A 21,548-nucleotide genomic window follows, 5' to 3' on the forward strand; every position below is an offset into this window, starting at 1 on the left:
GCAGACAGTGATGCAAAGCCGGCCATTCAACCATGTCCACTAAAACTTCCGCCTTGTTTTTTTGTTTTCTAAGTCCGCGAGCTCAAAATAACAACATATCAAATCGTATATGATTGAAAACATTCAAATGTGACAATATTTCTAATTTAAATATTACAATCCAACAAAGTTTTCAAATAAATGGTTCAAACTTGAATTCAACTAGTATATAGGTTCTAGTTGTCCCCTTTAACTACCCACAGATGCTCAATCAAAGCTTCCTTGATTTGCTCATGAGTTGGTCGATGCTGAATTTGTTGATGCATTTGAACAAACTCATCAAACGTGTCCATATTTTGATCCGGAAGTTGGATAGGATCACACATGTTCTCAAATTCCAAACCTTCGGCGGCATCTTCACCCTCATCCTTCACTATCATGTTGTGCATGATCAAACAACATGTCATCACTTCCCACAAGGTTCTTGGGTCCCATTGTTTAGCGGGTCCACGAAGAATTGCAAAACGGTCTTGGAGCACTCCAAATGCCCTCTCCACATCAGTTCTAGCTCCTTCTCATCTTTGGGCACAGTGAGATCTTTTCTGCGCAACTGGCTTAGAGATGGTCTTGGCAAAGGTAGCCCACGTATAATAAACACCATCAACCAGATAGTAGCACATGTTGTACTAATGTCCATTGACAGCATACTTGCAAGGACGAGCTTGCCCTTCAGTCAGCCTAGCAAACAATGGAGACTGCTACTGCACATTGATGTCATTGTGAGGCCCAAGCATGCCAAAGAAAGCGTGCCAAATCCAGAGGTCATGTGATGCAACTGCATCAAGAATGATGTTGGTCTTCGTAGCATGGCCGTGACATTACCCTTGTAGAGCTTTTGGGCATTTCTTCCATCTTTAGTGGATGCAATCAAGAGATCCGAGCAAGCTTGACCACTCTCTTACTTCAGGCGTTGCCAAGAGTCTCTCGGTATCTGCTTCAGTTGGTTCTCTCAAGTACTGAGGTCCAAACACCTCAACCACTGTTGTAGAAAATCTGACTGTGGCATCTCTGCATGTGCTCTTAGACAACCGCACGTACTCGTCCCACTTATCTGCGGTCGTGCCATATGCAAGCATCTACAATTCAGCCATGCACTTCTGATGACCAGAGAATCCAATCCTTCCTACCACATTCTTCTTCAAGATGAGGTAGTCATTGTTGTAGGACCGAACGCAATTGTAGAGGCCATCGAAGACATTTTACAAAAATCGTCTGTGAAAAGGGCATTGGGGGCAAAGTAGTCGTCCATCGCGTTTCACCAAACACTTGCCATGCATGGTGATCCCTGTAGGGCGGATGGTACATGTGCAGCAGACAGACTAGAGGTGTGGACTAGCGGCGGAGGACAAATAGCGTGGCAACCGTGTGTAGCAATGGAGGGCACGACGGTCCAAGGCTTGGCGGGCGGCTGGTATGGTAGAGCGGCGGCGGCGGGGGAGGAAAAGGATGCCAAGAAAGAGGGAAGGATGGAAACGCGGTGTCCAGACGGGGTTTAGGTGGGCTTGAGGTGTCGGAGTACTACGTGATGACGGTCTAGACTCCCGCAAAAACTCTTAATTTGCTTTCTGTTTGTGAAAAACAGACTGGTCCACAAACCGATGCTTGCGGCGTTGGATGGCAAAGTGTATCCAAACAAAACGGTCTGAACGTTTACAAGCGATTTAAGGGTCCATTTTGGAGATTCCCTTAACCCGCTTATCTCAGTTTGGTCACGGCGGTTGGCTTGTTTCCATACGAGAAGTACTCCGAGGCAGCAACCACAAACTGGGCCAAATTGTCCGAATACGCGCGCCAACGCCACATACCATGCCAGCCGTTGTTGGTAATGCTTTCAGATCAGTCTACAGAATACTTCCGGTGTTGGTTTGACAATAAATTCATGGTGCCAAGTATTTACATACTTACATGCTTAGCTTTTCTGTTGATTGCAGCACCAACCCAAGCATCCGTAGCACCTACTTCCTCTGTTCCAAAATAGATGACTCAACTTTATATTAACTTTAGTATAAAGTTGGGTCATCTATTTTGAAACGGAGGGAGTAATAACCTGTATGTTCGTTCTCACTTTGTTTCAAACGGTTAGTCTGAAGCTTGCACCACAAACGCCCAAATATTCTGAAGAAAGCGCGGGGGCTTGTGGCGCCGTCGTGCTCGGGACTACTTCGTAGAGGCACGTGCACTACATTGTCATTACTAGACTAAAATCAGTGCAATTTTAGTTTTTGGGTGATTTCAGAATTTACCCAGGTGCGAAATACAAACAATTACTGGAAATTACCATCCCAGCCCACCAAATTAGTATGCCTGAAATCCGAAAAGTGATGCAAATGATCTACAGTACAACCTATCGTCCCAGCCCACAAAAAATCATAAGGCACACCTCGGACTTCAAAGCCGTGTTTCAAAGCTGAATCCGTGTAATAGCCTCAAGTTTTCATGTCAGTCGGTTAGGATCCAGTCCATGCACGACTCCATCCTTCCTAAAATTAACGAAGCCGTTTGCAGGTACATCATCAATCTTCAAAAGTGATAGTGACTGTCAGGATGCACACCTGAATCCATCCTTCCAGCAAGGCTGCAACTACTGAAGGGGTGTTTGTCAGTTACATCCATCTTCAAAAATGGTGTTAACAGTGCAAGCTGAATGGTGCATCGAGTTCCAACTCCGGAAAACGTGGGGAAAAGGACAAGTTGCTTACAGCTAATGCTTGACACAGCAGAAGCATAGAGCAACTTCTGCTTGAGCCTGTAAATCTTCCAATGCATGGACAATATTTTCCCGGCTATCGACTGTTTCTTCTCCATGGTTGAGCATTTTCTTTAATCTGCATGTCATACCACGGTTACTAAAGGTTAGTAGGTAACATGGCACACAGTTTAAGTAACAGACTAGAATGGAAAACATGAAATGCTTTTTTTCTGAATATGAATTTACCTTTGGACCAAAGGAGTATCCCCATGACCGGTACATAAAATAAACATTGCATTTTCAGGCAGTGTATCATATAGTTTTTTTATTTTCTTGTCCAATTCACTCAAAATTGCCTTCAGCTCTGGACAAATTTGCTTTGCTCTTTTCCGGGCAGTTTTTCTGTCACAGGTTTTCAATGCAATAGCCTCCGCAACACAGGATTTCAGTTTTTCAGGATTTTCAGCTCTTTTACGTAGATAAGAGATCAATCCTGAAAACTGAGTCCAGACAAAGCTGATTTTGTCATTCTTTACCTGCAGAATGATTTTAGCAACTAATGAGAATTTGTAAAAAATTACTGAAAGCAATGCTACCACTAACAAAAAACAATAGTATTAACCTCTTTCATTGATCTGGAGAGGGCATCATCATCTGAGAAAACTGCAATTGAATTGCAGGAAGCATCTGAATAGCGGTCAAGAACAAACACTTCATCAATGAGGGAACTCCTTTTCCCACATTCATGCAGAATGGAAGACAACTTTCTTCGTGAAAACGACGGTGGAGAGCCAAAATCAGGACCTGGAAAATAAGATGATAAACATGACCACAGAAAGGCAACAAATCAGACAAATAGAATACCAAAAACCACGTGCTTGTAATGATTAATCTATGCCTAACCGTTGGAAAAGCAATAAAAACAGTACTGAAAAGTATGATTTACCATATTTGATTTTCAAAAAGGCAAGATCCAGAGCAGCTCTTGCATCTTCCACGCTGTCATGCCCAGACCCTGTGTTCTGGATCACCCGGCTAAGATATTTGTTTGCCAGGACACGTAAAGCAATTTTGCAGCGGGTGCCACGATTATATTTGTACAAAACAGCAGTGTCGATGACCAAGTCATGAGATATCCGTAATGCCAAAAGGTCATTTTCCAAAGAATGCCCAACAAGAATGGTTTCTTTGTACACAAGTCCAATAAACTCTTCCTGAAAGAGACACAATGGTCTCAGCTAAAATAGGATGAAATGATGACAAAAACTAAAAGATAATGAAAAAAAATTAGAAACAGCTGACCTGGATCTCCTGGAGGGTTGTTGTCACATCGGATAGCATCTCAGCAGTGATTCCACTAAACCTGCACTATTAAGAATAATTATAGTCAAAGCTATCATTCAGCACCTAAGAATACTATGAACAGAATCATGTACAGGAATATAAAGGCATAAATTAGGAAAGTGGAATGTCAATCAAAATAAGAAATTGGTAATAATGTTACTAATATACATGTGCTTCAAATAGAGGTACCAAATCCTAGCATCCTCATAAATCACAACCAAGTTATAACCTAAAATACACCGAGAAAAACTGGCTGAAAAATATAGCATAGTTCCGGTTCAGGCTAGCTAGCCCTACAAGAAAGGAAAGTGAAGGCATCATATACCTTGTATTGTAATCAGTGATTGGATTGGTAGGCTTGACTAGTTTATCCAGTATCACCTGAAGAGATTACAAAAAAATAAATACTATGGACACTGAAGTGTGAAGAAAAATAACGGTTCATGCCAACACATATTATAAAGAAGAATTATGTATTTTGTCAAATTATTAAGATCACTTTGATCAAAAGAAGACAGAAATCTGAGTCCAGCATTATTGTGATAGGGGCGATTTTTGTTAGAATGCTCTAACCAAGCTTTGGGAAGGGAAGTACACATACCTCTCCTTTAATATCGACTAATGTCACTCTTGTAAGTTCAAATCCAGCTGCTGTCACACACTGAAAAGTGAAAAATTATAAAGTGGCATAAATGTACCTACGAACCTATCAACTAGATAAACCTAATATTTCAAAAAAAAATCTTGGATGAACAAATCAAACAAGGGCCTCAAAATGTACAGCAGTATTTTAAAATTCAAGAAACAGAAAATCTTATTACCATCTCACAATCAAGAGCGAGAATTTCATATGGGGAAGAGCCTGAAGGAGCTGCAATCGTAGGGACAAAACCTGAAAATTTTGGCAGAAAAAAGAACAAACACCCATTTTAACGTGAGGGCATAAATTGGAAGGCAGAGTCAACAAATAAATAAAAAACTAACCTGGTAAATTGAGAGAGTAGCCATTATCTTCCAAATCCTTTTTAGAAAGTGTGTAATATTTAACAGGAAATGGTATATCTTTTAGGTCCGCCAGACTTGATAATTTACCTGAAACGAAAAAAAGGTTAACAAATCATCCAGAATAAATTATAAAATCGATTTGGTTCAGGAATCAGTAGTGCCCACTTGTCATAGGAAAGGAATTAATACACTAATTTTAGTAAATGACTAAATGTACATAACAACAGATATATAGAAGAACTGAGCTTAGGGAAATAAATGATAGATGCTCAGCAAGAAATATATCCAGTTAGTTGGCTATACTGTCAACTCCGGCCTGGTGACAAACTTCTGATGTGACATGACTTTAGATTATGCTAGCTGCCATGTGACATTTAAAATATAAAAAGGAATATGACTGGGAAATGCACAAGTAGACGACAGTAAAAACAGTGTATTAATGAAAATGTAACAACTGTTCATATTACAATTAAAATGGCATTTTTGTAGGAAATAAACGTCATAAAAAAGGATGGGAATAGTCCAATGAACCATGTGATCTTCCAAACTAGAATCTTAACCATAAATCCAACATCAGATCTTGTCAGTGCCTAGTGAGTAGTGACTACTCCCATAATAGCAGACCAAATCACATAGTGCGGGGCCGAAAAGGTACACTAGACACAATTTTTAGGAGTCATGATCTCATACCTCCATCAGATTCAGATGGTTGGTTTGATGTTTGTGACTGCCGCTTTCGCTTTACTCTGCATGTCAGGAGTGCGTCAATGGTATGCCTTTCATCTGGTACACAACTGCCAAAAGAAAATTAAGTTAGCCATAATGAGTGTAGTGAATTGATATGAGAACAGTGTCGCTATTATACTGATAATACACCAGAATACAAAAAACTGTGGACAGAAAATTCAAAGTCTTCTGTTTAACACACAAACCTTGAAGCTAGAACAGGTTTTGGATTGCCACACAATTCTTTCAAAGAAGACAGGAGGCGGGACTGAGACATGTATAAAGCTGCATCGAGGCCAGGAACATAGAGAAGGATAACTTTTGGGATAAGAGGCTTGTTCTGAACACCAAAGAAAACATAGTTTTAGAGCTAAGCACAGGTAGGGTTTCTAAAGCAGCAAATAATACTCATGGAAGTCCATATTACGTGTGCATATCGATGCTTACCAAATCGGCATCTATAATTCACTTATTGTCATCAAGAGTTGCCAGTAATTACTATTCTATGATTTTCACTAGGTTAAAAAAAGCTGCAAATGTTTTTGAGATACTCCCTCTGTAAACAAATGTAGACATTTTAGGTACTAGTGACCCAGATGGAATACTTTAGTAGTTACATAACAGGTTGTTATCAGCCCTCAGTGCAGTTATGAAAATTATGGGCCAGAAAAACTCATTTATTTTTCATTGATAATGACTAAAACAGTGGAAAGAAAAAAAGAAAATCATGTTCACCACAATGTAAGAAGGGTAAGGGAACAGAATTTACTTTAACAAACACCCATGAAGGCGGCATGCCTTCACCAATAACCCAAGTTACTAGCCCCTGGACATCCTGTGTTACAACCAAATGGTGTGTTACAACAAAGAAAGAAAAGTCAGTGGTTAATTTGCATCGTGTTTTTGCTATGAAAGAACCTGCAGATTCAATGTGGAATCTGAAGTGGCCTCCTTAAAAATAACATCAGGTTTAGCCTGGATAGAATGTAAAAAAAAAAGATAAGGATTAGTTCTGTAAGAAATAAGGCATAGCTTCGAGTAGCAAATGTATTAATCAGTAAAGTAAGCAGCACAAGAGTACTCTGACCAGATAACAAATAAGAAAATATCCACATGTCCAACAAGACACACGTCTGTGATAAAATTACTGAATATAAACAAAATTTACATGCTTCTTCACCTAATAGTCCATTTATAGCATGTAGACGTAATTCAAATATTTGATCACAGAGAAAACATACAAGGTTTCTAGTGTTAAGAGCAAACTCTGATAACAAAATTCACGTCGTATTCATCGAATTCCAGGTGGGGCGACTTCCCTTTATTTGACGGAAGAAAGACACTCTTCTGCCAAACAAGCAATCAGTCTAGGTTTTTGCCTCACAGAAGTTCAGTGGGAAAAGCCAATGTCTCTGTGTCGTATTTGTACCATATCGCCACCTATAGGTATCCACACTTCAACCCTTTGAGAAATCTCTCCCAAAATATGGAGCGAAGCCTCATACATATTTTGGCCCAGCTCCACTAGCAACAGTTACCCAAAAATGCCATCTTCACCATGAGTCAATATATCACTATAAAATTAAAGGAACAGTATAATGTTGCAATGGCATGACTCTCTATTCCAACAAACTAAAACTCCAAAACTTATTTTGGAGTTTCCTAGCGGCAGACTAACACAGCTCCAGTTGGTTAAAAACTTCCATGGTTCTGCCTCTCTAAAACAGTGAAGAAGAGAAAAGGATGGGAAGAAAGCACGTACGTCGGGGCCGAAGACGTCGTAATACGTAGAGGCAGCGGGCGTGGCTCCGTCGGCTTCCCCGGAGCCGGAGGGGGTCGACATGTCGGGCGCCGCCGCGGGGGCGAATCTAGAAGTTCTGCCGGGCGCGCGCCTGCACAGCCAGAACTCGTGAAGGTCAGTGGGACTTTACTAATCGCTGGATGGAAAATAAACGCATACCTCAAAACTCAACTGCGGACGGGGTGGAGACGGCAGGAACGCGATGTCCCGACGAGGAAGAACGGGAACGGCGATGGCGGCCGCGCGCGTGAGAGGCCGTGGTGGGTGGGGGCGGGGGGCATGGGGTATGGGATTGAGGCGCCGGCGGTGACGCCGCTGGGGAACGGCACGGCGGCAGGTGTAGGGCTTGGTGGTAAAGCAGGGGAGAGAAATTTAGGGCGCGTTTGGATCCCTGGCAAGATTGGTCGTGGGCCTTGCTGGGCTTGGCCGGTATTTGGAACGGTAAAGAGTATACCTAGAAACAACTCCGTATTTGGTCTTTTCTAACCCTCTCGTTAGGGTTTCTCCTACCCTCGGCGGCGACTTGTGCGCCACCGTAGGGTTCCTACTACCCTCCCCCCGCTTCGCCGTAGGGCTGTACTCAGGCCGATCAGGGGGCGCTCTCAGTGCTGCGAGTCCTTGGTGCTTGTCTCCCTTGGCTTGGGGTTAGGCTAGGGTTTCGCTCAACACCCGATCGAATCTTTCTCGGGTTAGGGAACAAGCATGACGGCGTCGGCTTCAAACTCCAGAATGGGGGACTTGGAAGCGCTGATGAGCGAGTTGGGCCTCCAGGAGGAGGGCATGGACGATGTGGTGGTGGAACAGGAAGATCTACTGCCGCCGAAGACGACTAGATGGATGGCCATAGCGCGAGTCCACACGGAGAAGAAGTATAGACAATATGGATTCTACAAGACGATGAGAGCGGCGCGGGATCTTGCGCAGCCAGTACAGATTCGCCCTCTTGAGGAAAATTTGTATACGATGCAGTTTGCTTGCCTCGGTGACTGGGAGCGCGCGATGCAAGAGGGACCCTGGAACTACAAAGGTAATGTAGTGATCATGGCAGAGTACGACAGATTCACAAAACCATCGCTGATGAAGCTGGATACTCTAGAAATATGGATGCAAGTGCACGATCTGCCGGATGGATTCTATCCGCTTCTGAAAACTCTTGCCAGGAAAGTGGGAGAGGTCATCTATGTGGAGCCTAAGTCGCAAGATTTTGAGGGGAACTTTTACAGGTTGCAGGTCAGAATCAATGTGTTTAACCCCTTAAAGAATGCGATTAGCCTGGTTCATAAGGAAGAAAGGCAGATTTTCAAGGTCAAGTACGAGAGGCTCCCTAATTGGTGTGCAGTTTGCGGCCACCTAGGGCACCAGTTCAAGGAACACGGAGATGGGATTCATGCAAAATCGGCACTGGTTTTTAAGGAACTTCGCGCAGACTGGTTTCGAGGGGCTTGCCCAGGCTCTGGTCAGAACCGCACAGCTGGAAGGGGAGGCCGTGGCGGCCAAGGTAGAGGTGCGGGACGTGCCAACCAGTCAGGCAGACGGGGCTCAGCCTCAGCGCCGGTTGTTTTCTCCGAAGATGACGTGACTCGGGACACCACTATGACAGAAGTTGACGATAATTGCAAACGCACCAAAGGCGATCCGATGGAGAAGAACCAAACTGTAAACCCCCAGGCGCAGGTGGCACCTGCGGGTTCAAGCATGACGCTTGGGGAGACACCTCTCATGCTCCCAGCGCCGCCCTTGCCGATCAGCCCGAGCTCCAAGCAAGAACCCAAGAGGGCCAAGACAGATGCAGCTTCATAGAATACTCCAAAGATGTCCTTAACAGCCAAGTTTCAAGACGACTCAACAGCGTCCTCCACTCTGGAGGGTCGCCGGGCGCAATGAATACCCTATGCTGGAACTGTCGCGGAGTGGGCAATGCCGCGACAGTTAACGAGCTTCGCGAGCTAGCGGAGAAATTTGCCCCCCCCCCTATTCTCTGTATTGTAGAAACACATATTGAGAGAGGTAGCACTACAAAAAAAGACACATTCGTGACATTTTGGGCCGAACGAAATTTTTTTCTGTCATACATATGACACTTCTATGACGATAATTGTGAAAAAACCCGGTATCATCATAGATGTGGTGGGCTCCTACTTCTATGACAAAAAATCATGACAGAAAATGGGCTTTTCATCCTGGGCGGGCCGGAGACGCAGCTGCATGACATTCTTTGGGCCGTCCATGACGGAAAAAACCATGGTAGAAGCGAGGGGGAGGAAAATTTCGAGGAGTTCCCGGTTACGATGGGAGGTCGGGGGCCGAGCGATGCGCGTTTCTCTCGTACACGTACGCGCGTGCGTGCGAGGCGTTGGCTCTAACTGAACCCGAGCGAGGCATTGGGCTCTAACTGAACCCGAGCGATTGCACTGCAGGCTACGCGTTACTGAACCCGAGCGATCGATCAATGGCTGTTAACTGAACCCGATCGAGCGATTCCTTCGCTACTGCTGCTAACTGAAGCCGATCGATGCTGCCTCTGGATGAACAGTGAGCGTTGCGAGGGGGTTTGGATGAACAGTTTCCGGTGGGGGTGGATGAACAGGACCCCGTGGTGTTGCCTCTGGATGAACAGGACCCCGATCGATCGAGCCGATTGGGGCTGGATGAATAGGACCCCGTGGAGGGCTGAATGAATAGGACCACCCCGTGGAGGGCTGGATGAACAGTAGAAGGTGGATGGCTGGATGAACAGTAGCCCGTGGAGGGGTGGTTGAATAGGAGCCCGTGGAGAGGGCTGGTTGAACAGTAGCCGGTGGAGTAGCGCGCGGTGGAGGCTGGATGAACAGGAGCCCGTGGATGAACAGTCGCAGGTGGAGGCTGGAGGAGGTCGACGGTGGATGAACAGTAGCTCGTGGAGGCTGGAGGGGGTCGACGGTGGAGATGAACAGTATCCCGTGGAGTCCCGTTTTGCGGTACGCCACACCCCTCCCGATGAACAGGACCCCCGTTTCAACCGTAGCGCTCCAACACAAATCCGTTTCATCCGTTTTGCGGTACGCCACACCCCTCCCGATCAACAGGACCCCCGTTTCGACCGTAGGAGGTCTGTTTCCTCCGTTTTGCGGTACACCAGACCCCTCCCGATGAACAGGATCCCGTTTCGAACGTGGCCGGTCGAACACAAGGCCGTTTCCTCCGTTCTGCGGTACGCCAGGCCTCGTTTCCATTGCCTGTTCCGTCCAAGCCCTCCCGATGAACACGACGCATTCCGTTGCCTCCCCATGAACACGACGCATTTCGTTGCCTCCCCATGAACACGACGACGACGCTGTTTCTCCGTTCCGACCCAGCCATGTACAGGAGCCCTGGCCGTACGTATGCGCGAGTAGGCATTCGAGCCCCCGCCCGTATGTACACATACGTGGCCGTATTTTCTTTCTTGCACCCTGGCCGCCTCTACTACGACACGTGTGCGCCTCTACATCGACCAGTATATATGTACGTACACGTTCACGACCAGAATGACAACGCTACGTATGCTTCGATCAGGTGGGTCCCGACTGTCAGGCACTTCCTTGCGTGCGAAGATGTAGCTGGTGGATCCCAGCAGTCAGGGGGGCGAAATACGGTGGCCCGTCTGGTGGGTCCCGCTGTCAGGTGGAGGAATAATTATTTTGCACGTAATAAGGAGGCACTTCCTTGCTGCGGCCGTGGACCCAGCTGTCAGCCTCTCCACGTACAGTCCATGTCCGATGGAAGCCGTTCCTTGACCACATTGACCACGCCGCGCCGAGAGCACCAGGGCGGGGGACGACGGCGAGGCCTAGGAAGGGGACGACGTGGAGCCGGGGAAGACGCGGCAGTGGATGCCCACACGTAGAGGAGTACGAGGGTTCACTGGTTCGCTGCGGTGTGAGGCTGTCGTCGCCGCAGAATAACAGGGGGTGTGGGTGAGTAGAGGGATGGCCTGGCCAGCGGTGGGAGTAGTAGGGGGGTGAGGCCTCCGCCGCATCGCAGCTGGCCACGGGAGGCAGGAGCACGAGGCACGACCGACGCTGGTTTGGGCGGCTGGAGCAAGAAGACCAGAGGTTGAAGAAGCACTACGGCCGTTGGATGGACATCGTACGGTCACTGGAGCTAAAATCGTGCATATTGACTAAGTTGACAAAGCCCTCCATCCCCGTCAACTTAGTAGGCCCACAAGTCAGCCTGCCACTATACTGGGTCCCAGCTAACAGGGGGAGTATTCATTTTTTTGTGCGTAATAAGGAGGCACTTCCTTGCGTGCGAAGATATAGCTGGTGGGTCCGAGCTGTCAGCGGCGGTAACGTTTTTTCGCGAAATACAGAGGCCCTTTCGATGGGTCCCTGATGTCGGGTGGAGGAATCATTATTTTGCGCATAATAAGGAGGCATTTCCTTGCGTGCGGCCGTGGACCGAGCTGTCGGCCTCTCCACGTAAAGTCCACTTCAGATGCATGTCGGTCGTTGACCACGTTGACCAGGCCGCGCCGAGAGCACCAGGGCGGTGGACGACGGCGAGGCCTAGGAAGGGGACGACACGGAGGCAGGGAAGACTCGACAGTTGTTTCCCACACGGAGGGGAGTACGACTGTACGAGGGTTTACTGGTTTGTCTGCCGTCGCCAGAGAATAACAGCAGGTGTGGATGAGTAGAGGGATGGCTAGGCCAGCGATGGGAGTACGGTCAGGCGGTGAGGCCTGCGCGGCAGCACAGCCGGACGCAAGGAGGAGGGAGCAGGCAGTCCCACCGACGCTTGTTTGAGCGGCTGGAGCAGGAAGAGCAGAGATTGAAGAAGCACGACGGCCGTTGGATGGACATCCAACAGTCAGTGCTTGTGCGTCAACCTTTTTTTAGGAAAGCCTCAAATCTGTGGAAAACAGCATACAACCCATCTGCCATTATTTCTAATAATTTACAGCCCATTTGCTAATTCTTAATGTTTTTTTGGAGCCCATTTTTTTTGTTAGCATTACAGCCCATATTGTGGCAACGGTTAAAAAATTATATGAAATTTTGCATATTTCGGTGCGGATCGAACTGTTTTTTATCCCGAAATTTCGACTCACATTCAAACTGATTTTAAAAATAAATGTATATCAATATAAAATGCAACAAATTCTCCACGCATAAAAATTAATGTAATTTAAAATCTTGAAATGAAAAAAAGATATTTGAAACTAATTACCGGTTTGATGTGTTTTAAAAATGTACAACCCATTTCTCATTACTGATGGGCCATTTTCTCGGCCAACCGAATGAAAACTCTCCTCGTCTTGAAAGATTTGCAGCCCAACAGGCCTGACAAAGCGACTTACTTGGCAAATCACAAAAAAACTGGGCTGTGGCCGTGGACCCAGCTGTCAGCCTCTCCACGTACAGTACTCTTTCGATGAAAGTCGTTCCTTGACCACGTTGACCACGCCGCACGGAGAGCACCACGGCGGTGGACGACACCGAGGCCTAGGAGGGGACAACGCGGCAGTGGAAGCCCGCGCGGAGAGGACTACGAGGGTTCACTGGTTCGGCTGCGGTGTGAGGCTGCCGTTGTCGCAGGGCCTGGCCAGCGGTGGGAATAGTAGGGGGCGGTGAGGCCTCTGCGGCAGCACAGCCGGCCACGGGAGGCAAGAGCATGCGGCACGACCGGCGCTGCTTTGGGCGGCTGGAGCAAGAAGACCAGAGGTTGAAGAAGCACTATGGCCGTTGGATGGACATCGTACGATCACTGGAGCTAGAATCGTTCATATTGACTAAGTTGACAAAGCCCTTCATCCCCGTCAACTTAGTAGGCCCACAAGTCAGCCTCCCAGCAAGGTGGGTCCCAGCTAGCCGGGGGAGTATTCATTTTTTTGTGCATAATAAGGAGGCACTTCCGGTGGGTCCGAGCTGACAGCGGGGGGGGGGGGGCGTTTTTTCACGAAATACGGTGGCCCGTCCGATGGGTCCTAGCAGTCAGGGGGAAACGATTTTTTCACAAAATACTGGTGGCCCGTCCGGTGGGTCCCCACTGTTAGGTGGAGGAATAATTATTTTCCACGTAATAATGAGGCACTTCCTTGCGGTTGCCGTGGACCCAGCTGTCAGCCTCTCCACGTGCAGTACTCTTCCGATGGAAGTCGGTCATTGACCACATTGACCACGCCGCGCCAAGAGCACCACGGCGGTGGACGACAGCGAGGCCTAGGAAGGGGACGACGTGGAGCCATGCAAGACGCGGCAGTGGATGCCCACGCGGAGAGGAGTACGAACGTTCACTGGTTCGGCTGCGGTGTGAGGCTGCCGTCGCCGCAGAATAACAGGGGGTGTTGGTGAGTGGAGGGATGGCCTGGCCAGTGGTGGGAGTAGTATGGGGGCGGTGAGGCCTCCGCGGTAGCACAGCCGGCCACGGGAGGCAGGAGCAGGCGGCATGACCGGCGCTGCTTTGGGCGGCTGGAGCAAGAAGACCAGAGGTTGAAGACGCACTATGGCCGTTGGATGGACATCATACAGTCACTGGAGTATTGACTAAGTTGACAAAGCTCTCCGTCCCTATCAACTTAGTAGGCCCACAAGTCAGCCCAACAATATGGTGGGTCCCAGCTAGCAGGGGTATTCATTTTTTTGGGCGTAATAAGGAGGCACTTCCTTGCGTGCGAAGATATAGCTGGTGGGTCCAACCTGTCAGCGGGGGGAACGTTTTTTCACGAAATACAGAGGCCCTTCCTATGGATCCTAGCTGTCAGGTGGAGGAATCATTATTTTGCGGGTAATAAGGAGGCATTTCCTTGCGTGCTGCCATGGACCCAGATGTCAGCCTCTCCACGTACAGTCCACTTCCGATGGATGTCGTTCATTGACCACGTTGACCAGGCCACGCCGAGAGCACCAGGGCGGTGGACGACGGCGAGGCCTAGGAAGGGAACGACATGGAGCCAGGGAATACTCGGCAGTTGTTTCCCACGCGGAGGAGTACGAGGGTTTACTGGTTCGTCTGCCGTCGCTGGAGAATAACAACATGTGTGGGTGAGTAGAGGGATGGCTAGGCCAGCGATGGGAGTACGATGGGGCCGTGAGGCCTGCGCGGTAGCATAGCCGACCGCAGGAGGAGGGAGCAGGCAGTCCCACCGGCGCTTGTTTGAGCGGCTTGAGCATGAAGAGCAGAGACTGAAGAAGCACGACAGTCGTTGGATGGACATCCAACAGTCACTGCTCTCGTGTGTTGACTAAGTTGACAGGGCGTTGCGTGTGCGTCAACCTTTTTTTATGAAAGCATACGCGTCAACCTGTAGTAGGCACACAAGTCAGCCTCAAATCTGTGGAAAACAGCATACAGCCCATCTGCCATTATTTCTAATAATGTACAACCCATTTGCTAATTCTTAAGAATTTTTTTGGAGCCCATCTTCTTTTTGTTAGCATCACACCCCATATTGTGGCCATGGTTAAAAAGTATACGGAATTTTGCATATTTCGGTGTGGTCAACTGTTTTTAATCCAGAAATATCGATTCATATTCAAACTATTTTGAAAAATAATTTATATAAATATAAAATCCAAATAATTGTCTACGCATAAAAATTAATGGAATTTAAGATCTTGTAATGAAAAAAAATTGAAACTAATTCCCGGTTTGATGTGTTTTAAAAATGTACAGCCCATTTCTGGGCAAACCGAATGAAACTCTCCTCGTCTTGAAAGATTTGCAGCCCATCAGGGCCGATAAAGCAAGTAGGCCTTGTTTGGGTATTTCTTTAAAAAATAGAACTGGGCTAGCCATTTTCAGCAAGAAAAAAACACAACTGGGCTCATGATGTGGTAAACATAAATAAAACCCTGGCTAGATGGGCCACAGCCCCCGCACAGCCCCGTTGTTACCCTGATCCGTCGCTAAAACTAGTATAAATAACAACTGCTTGTTCCTCAAAAAAAACTGCGCGACTTGCTGGGTCCCTGGTGTCAACCGCTCGTAGTGTAATTCTCTCGTTTATTGACTACGTTGACAATGGCGTGAGCCCCAGATGTCCAACCATTAGGAGGAACCATCTTTTTGGGCTTGTACTATAGAGGCACTTGCTTGCGTACTGCCATGACGCTGGTGGGTCCCTACTGTCATCCTCTCCACGTACAGTCATCTCCTTGTTCCTCTCGGTTGTTGACGACGTTGACAACGCAAGAGGGCGGCGCACCGCGCACGGCGAGCGAACCAAGGCCGCAAGGCGGACGGCGGCGAGGCCTCGGACGGAGCGAAGAGGAGCCTTTGAAGATGCGCCGGTCCAGTCGCAGGCGGAGGGGAGTACGAGGGTTGACTGGTTCGGGCGCGGGTGCGTGTTGGGGCTGACATCGCCGGAGAATAACAGGACGTGTGGGGGAATAGAGGGAGGGACTAGCCAACGTTGGAGGGTACGTACGATAGGGCGGCAGAGGCGCAGCCAGCCATGGGAGGCGGGAGCAGGCGGAGCCGACGAGGTGGTTTGGTTTGGGCGATTGGAGGAAGAAGAAGACAAGAGATAGAAGATACACGACAGATGTTGGATGTCAATCCAACGGCTGGTAGGCAGAATCGTTTGTTGACTGGCTAGTAAGTCGACACCACCTTGGATAGGCTATTTCCTCGCGGGTCCCAAATGCCAGAATCCAAATCTGTCACGGTCATGCAGCCTTTCCTATGAAAATTTACAGCCCATTTGATGTGCTAGTTCGAAATAAGTTTGTGGGTGCTGGTGGGGGCTAATCACTTGGCTTCTGTAATGCACAGTGAGCTCAAGCAGTCGACGAGAGTGATGTTATTTCCCTTGGTTTGGATTTGTTACAATATTTCACTCTAAATTAAATGAATGGCAAACCATTTGCCTTGTTTCAAAGAAAATATGACAGTCACAGTCGAGTTGAAAAGGGTAGGAACATCTAACTCCAGCTTACAAACTGTACAAAAGCACGAGGGTTAATTGTTCATCAGGTTTACAAAAAAAACCAGATTGAAAAGGGCAACAACATCTAACTTCAGCACTGTTTTCGGCAGTCACAGTCAAATGGACCGGTCAGGTCCATAGAATGAACATCCTGGGTCGTAAAATTTACTGGATTATGACCACAATATGTTGTAAATAGAAGCCCGGCACGTTCAGAAGCTCTTTTGCCCACCTGAAACTCCTTTTTTTGCTCTTCTACATACCCATCCATCAAAACCATGCTGCTGATAAACTTAAGCCTGGTGGACAATAGTAACCTCGCATTCAGCAGGAAGAATGTGACACATCTTGTGTTTGCACGGTTGGCTACATATCGTTCTAGCGTTATTGTCTTCAATCGAATCTCATGAGAAGTGAGAAAATCCTGATGCTTACGAATCCACCGATTGGTTATAACTTTCTTACCCCGTCCCGTTGCCTAAATAGACATGAAGATTGAAAACAGTTAAGGTCTAAAATAAGAGTGTCGAAAGAGCAACAACTGAACGGTTAATTCTAGTACACTATATGCGGGCTTCCAATGTGCGTGAAATTATCACCTTTATATACAACTTCTCCAGACATGGAAAGCATTGCAGCAAGCCAATAATCTTGTTCAAATCAAAACTATTCATTTGGATATATAAGATCTTGACAGAATCCAGCACCATTGATAGGCCATCCATGGAGAAACTCTTCATTGAGCATAGAACATAATATTAGTACAAAATGTGTACTCCAAGATGATATATAAATTATGCGCAGAAATTTAAAATGCAGCTTATGGTTACAAGTGTAGATGATAATATAAAGTACCTGAAGAACTGTGGAGCCAAACACCATATTAAAATGAGCACAGAGATCATGTATTACACCCAAGGTCTCCAGTTTAGGCGCAGAGAGGACGGTTATTTGCAACGGTGAATAACTAGAATCAAGGATCAACCTTAAGTGAAGGGGCATCTTGGATGATGAGCTGCCTTCCGTCAAAAGAAATTCCAATTCTTACAAGGTCAGGCGACTTTATTTGGACACAACCGATTCTAACTGTGAAAACAAGCACCAAGCACTCCAGCGCAGGGCAACTAGAGTGGATGATGCTGTGCAATGAGGCCTCCGATATACGAACCCGCACAAGTGAAAGTTTCTTGAGAAATGGGAGTCAAAGGTTTAGTACCAGATTGTCTAATAGGTAGCACTGCGCAAAGGTGGCGGTGTGGAAAGAGGACGAAAACCCCGAGATGGACATCGGTGCTGAGGGCACAAGTGGCATTCGGTATGTGGTATGTGATTTCCAGGGGAATAGTAGAACTCAAGTAGCTGTAGTTCTGTGAATTCAGGGGATTCTAGCCATGCGTCCACCGTGCAGGGCATGGTATGCTTGCTCAGGTAGCATGACGGGATGCAGAGGCTTTGAACGGAGCCCTAGTGGGAGGAGATGATGGCTCTGGGGATTTCAAAACCATCGAAGAGAGATAGCTGACGACGGTCGAGATTAAGGGGAACGACGCGCCATAGAGGGCACCACCGAATTGAGAGGACTTGGGTGCGGCAGCAATCCTTGGTGGGGAGAAGCGAGATGATCTCCCCAAAGATGGCATCCGGGAGATCGCTGATGCGGTCCACTCGAGATTCTACGGGTTCCTGCGATCCGGTGGGGGCGGGGTCGCCGCTTCTCCCCGCGCTGCCGGGTGCGGGATCTACAACAGGTGTCGCCGCTGGCTAGAGCCTCATCTTCTTGGTGTTGGGGTCAGCCGACTCCATTTTCCTCGAGGGCGTCGCGTCGCGCTCACTGATTTGAGCAGAGTAACGAATGACGAGCCTAGTTGTAGTGCGAGCGAAGAAGAAGTGGAGTTGGGTTTTTTTTGTAGGAGTGAGGAAGAAGGGAGCTAGGGTTTTCTATAGGAGTGAGGTGAGGAATTTGGGGGTACGAGTGGAGCGAGGAGGAAGAAGAGCACCCAGGTTTTTGAATTGATTTTACTATTTACTAGTGTGGATGGCTATCTTGTCTTGGGACCCGAGAAACAATTACTACTAGTACAGTGGAGACATTCTACAGCTACCCAGAAAAACAATTACTACTAGTACAGTGGAGACACTCTACCGCTTCTGGCTCCTCCTAGGTCATTGAAACGTCTCCCTCTACTGAATGCCGTTATACTTTTGTTCACTGACATGCGGGCCATGCAGCGCGGGGGCCCAAATTCCATCCACCAAATTAGAAGGCAGTATGCAGGCGGAGAGTCACCCCGGTCATAGCGCGGCAGTAACGAGCCGTCGTATCACAAAACCCCACCTCCCCGCAGTCTAAGTTTGACGGACGAAGCAACCATCATTTCACTCTTCGCTGAATCCCCTTCTCCCTCACCGTCTTCAAGAAAGGCAACACTTGCATCTGCCACTGTTCTTCTCTCCGAACGAAGGGAAGGTAAGCGGATCCGTGATGTTGGTATATTTTCATTCAGAGGAAAAAAAGAACTTTTGCAAAGCAGTAACCGATCCTCACTCTCTTTTTTGTTTCATTGTCATTGCGATTGTGTTTTCCTTTCAGTGGACTCCTAGTATTCGTCAGTTTCATGATGGACCAAGGAGAACCAGGCAAAGATCTGTCGATATTGGAGCAGACGCGGGAGGCTGATCCCCATGAGACAGAGAGCTCCAAGAAGATGGAGGCAACCACCGAGGCGACCCCAGATACTGAGATGGTCAACGCCCCATTTGAGGTTACAACCCCCGTGGCACTACAGGAGTAGTTTTCCCCCTTCGAGGATGTGCCCCCCCCCCGCTGAGCTGCCCAAGGTGATTTCCTTCTTTGCCGATCTCGATTGTTGTTTTTCATCTAAGTATGTGGTGATTTTTTTAGAAAAGGAAGTGTGTGGTGATTAATAATGCAAAATTTTATTAGCTTCGATGCCATGGTATACGTAGTGGTTTAAATAACTTGTGTTTCTTATACTGAAAAGTAATTCAGAATTTGTTTATGTTTCAATTAGAGCCCTGATGCAGACAAGGATTGTGTGGTTGTACATGTCACTCGCTATGAGGCGGACGACCTGAATATACGCACTGGGAAAACAGAGTTCTTAGGCTGTTGGATCCTGGAAGCCATTTGCAGTTATACCAATGAAGAGTTGTATTCCAGCCTCACTGTTGTCAGGCGTGTTGTCCAGGGTGTACTGAAGCACAAGAAGTTCAAAGCTACTCCTTCGTTTGTGAGGAATACTGTTCTTGTCAAGCTTATGCTGGAAGATGATGTGGCATGCCTCCACAAACAAGTTTATCAGTGGCAAGGCCACAAGGTTGTCTTCATGAAGGTTCATAGGATTGAGCTGCTGCGGGACGTCTCGATGATGTTCATGGCAAGGTCCATCTTGTGTCCAGCCCAAATTAGATCGAGGCATGAAATAGTTGCCCCAGCTAGTGTTTAATAGTAGTTTGGATCGTGTCTAATTATCCGAACCTTGTCTGTTATCGACCCCTCTGGGGCTAGTACTCTGTTTGAATCCGTCTATGGGAACTGCTGCTACTTTTGTGTGCCCGTGAATCATGTGAGAACCATCGTAATTGTTGCCGAAACAGATGCGTCCTCACTAGTTTTTTCATGAATATGGCATGGTAAGACATAAGTTGTCACGGTTTATCATGCGAGCAGTGTGTGTTTTGATGAAATAGAGCACTTGTCGAGAACCGTGCACCGACATATACATAAGTACTTGTAAACACTGTTGGTGCTACCCCACTTGTAAGCAGTTGTGCAAAACACGACACATTGGCTCAGCTCGCTTCAACACTAGGCTATCGACCAGCTAACAATCAACAATCTGCTATCTGACATATAAGCAACTATGTATCTTGTAACAGTGGTTCATGCAGTTAATTGAGGCCACAATGTAATAAATTCCAAACGTTCACACGCTAGTCCAGCGCTCATGTGGAACACTCACATTAAACTCGTCTTCATAAAAAACTTGAAAAGCAGAAGTTAAGCAATTTTATACATCTTAATGATTCATAGAACATAACAAACATATATTAGTTCACAGCAAAAGACAAAGTTGTGAGAAGGTTTATAAATCAGGAAAAAACAAGCAATGCTTCTCTCTGAGCAAAGGGCCTCCCGGCAGGCTTAAATTTCCTGGAGTTCACTCTGGTTTTTTCTTGTTGCCACCATTCAGGGTTAGGTTCTCTCATTCCAGAATAACCAATTATAATTGTGGTATCAGCTGGAATGCTGAACTAAACCATGCAGTGTACTGACCAGCTGAAATGCTTGTGCATTCCACTAAATTTAAGCACCGCTATTTGCAGAAATAAGCAGACCACAATGCCTCTTGTCCGCGCACCTGTCCAAAAAACCGCCGTGCAGCCGTGCCAGCTAGTCCTTGGTCCATGGATGAACTGGTAGAAAGTGCATTCCGGACTAGGATGCAGTTGTTTTCGCTCGTCCCTACACTGCAATCAGGAAGTAAAACATACGAATCAGCTTCTTTTAGATTGTGTTGGTCATTCTACCTTAGTTACTACCAATGTAGGGATACCTTGAAGACTGGAGGTTAGACGACGGCAGCGAGGGATAGCCATCTCATTTTGCGCAGTTGTACTAAAACTAAGGTGTGTGCTTTTGATTGCGTGGATAGAAACGATACGGAGACAGACATCCCGAAACGATATGGAGACAGACATCCCTGTTTGCGCAAATAAGATATACGGTTATTTAAATAGTGACAAATATTACTACTTTCCCCCGTTTCCTCTTAGAACCAAGTCCTAGATTCATGCTGCAGCTTTCCCACTTTCTTCCCTGTTTGAACCAACGCTTTGAGTCGACTGTATGAAATAGCTTTACTTCTAATCTACTACTACTATAATGCGGCAGTTTTGAAATTGGATTTACCACTCTATCTTCGGTTCTCCCACCCAAACAAGCATTGGCTCAAAATCCATCGTTCATTTCCCCTCCCATGCATATCACTGCCGTCCATCAAACAAAGGATGACATGATCTGACGGCTA

General features: G+C 47.0%; 1 protein-coding gene across 3 annotated transcripts; it reads right to left on the reverse strand.

Annotated features, from left to right (window-relative positions):
• Nucleotides 1–2,206: 2,206 nt before the first annotated feature.
• On the reverse strand, nt 2,207–8,005 carry LOC125544952 (small RNA degrading nuclease 5). 3 transcript variants are annotated; one of them, XM_048708755.1, is made up of 16 exons: nt 7,776–8,005; nt 7,566–7,695; nt 6,722–6,778; nt 6,573–6,638; nt 6,010–6,143; nt 5,768–5,871; nt 5,057–5,164; nt 4,894–4,964; nt 4,674–4,733; nt 4,398–4,453; nt 4,031–4,091; nt 3,675–3,942; nt 3,351–3,532; nt 2,975–3,264; nt 2,739–2,864; nt 2,207–2,620 (listed from the first exon to the last, which is right to left on the reverse strand). In XM_048708755.1, the coding sequence occupies exons 1-15, from the start codon at nt 7,883–7,885 to the stop codon at nt 2,741–2,743; spliced, it is 1,821 nt and encodes a 606-aa protein (XP_048564712.1). In that variant the 5' UTR covers nt 7,886–8,005; the 3' UTR covers nt 2,207–2,620; nt 2,739–2,740. The 3 variants fall into 3 exon arrangements, with proteins under 3 accessions (XP_048564712.1, XP_048564711.1, XP_048564710.1); XM_048708754.1 differs by having other exon boundaries at nt 2,207–2,623; XM_048708753.1 differs by having other exon boundaries at nt 2,207–2,864.
• Nucleotides 8,006–21,548: the final 13,543 nt, after the last annotated feature.

Source organism: Triticum urartu, chromosome 3, assembly GCF_003073215.2.
Source record: "Triticum urartu cultivar G1812 chromosome 3, Tu2.1, whole genome shotgun sequence".
NCBI classification, from domain to species: Eukaryota; Viridiplantae; Streptophyta; class Magnoliopsida; order Poales; family Poaceae; genus Triticum; species Triticum urartu.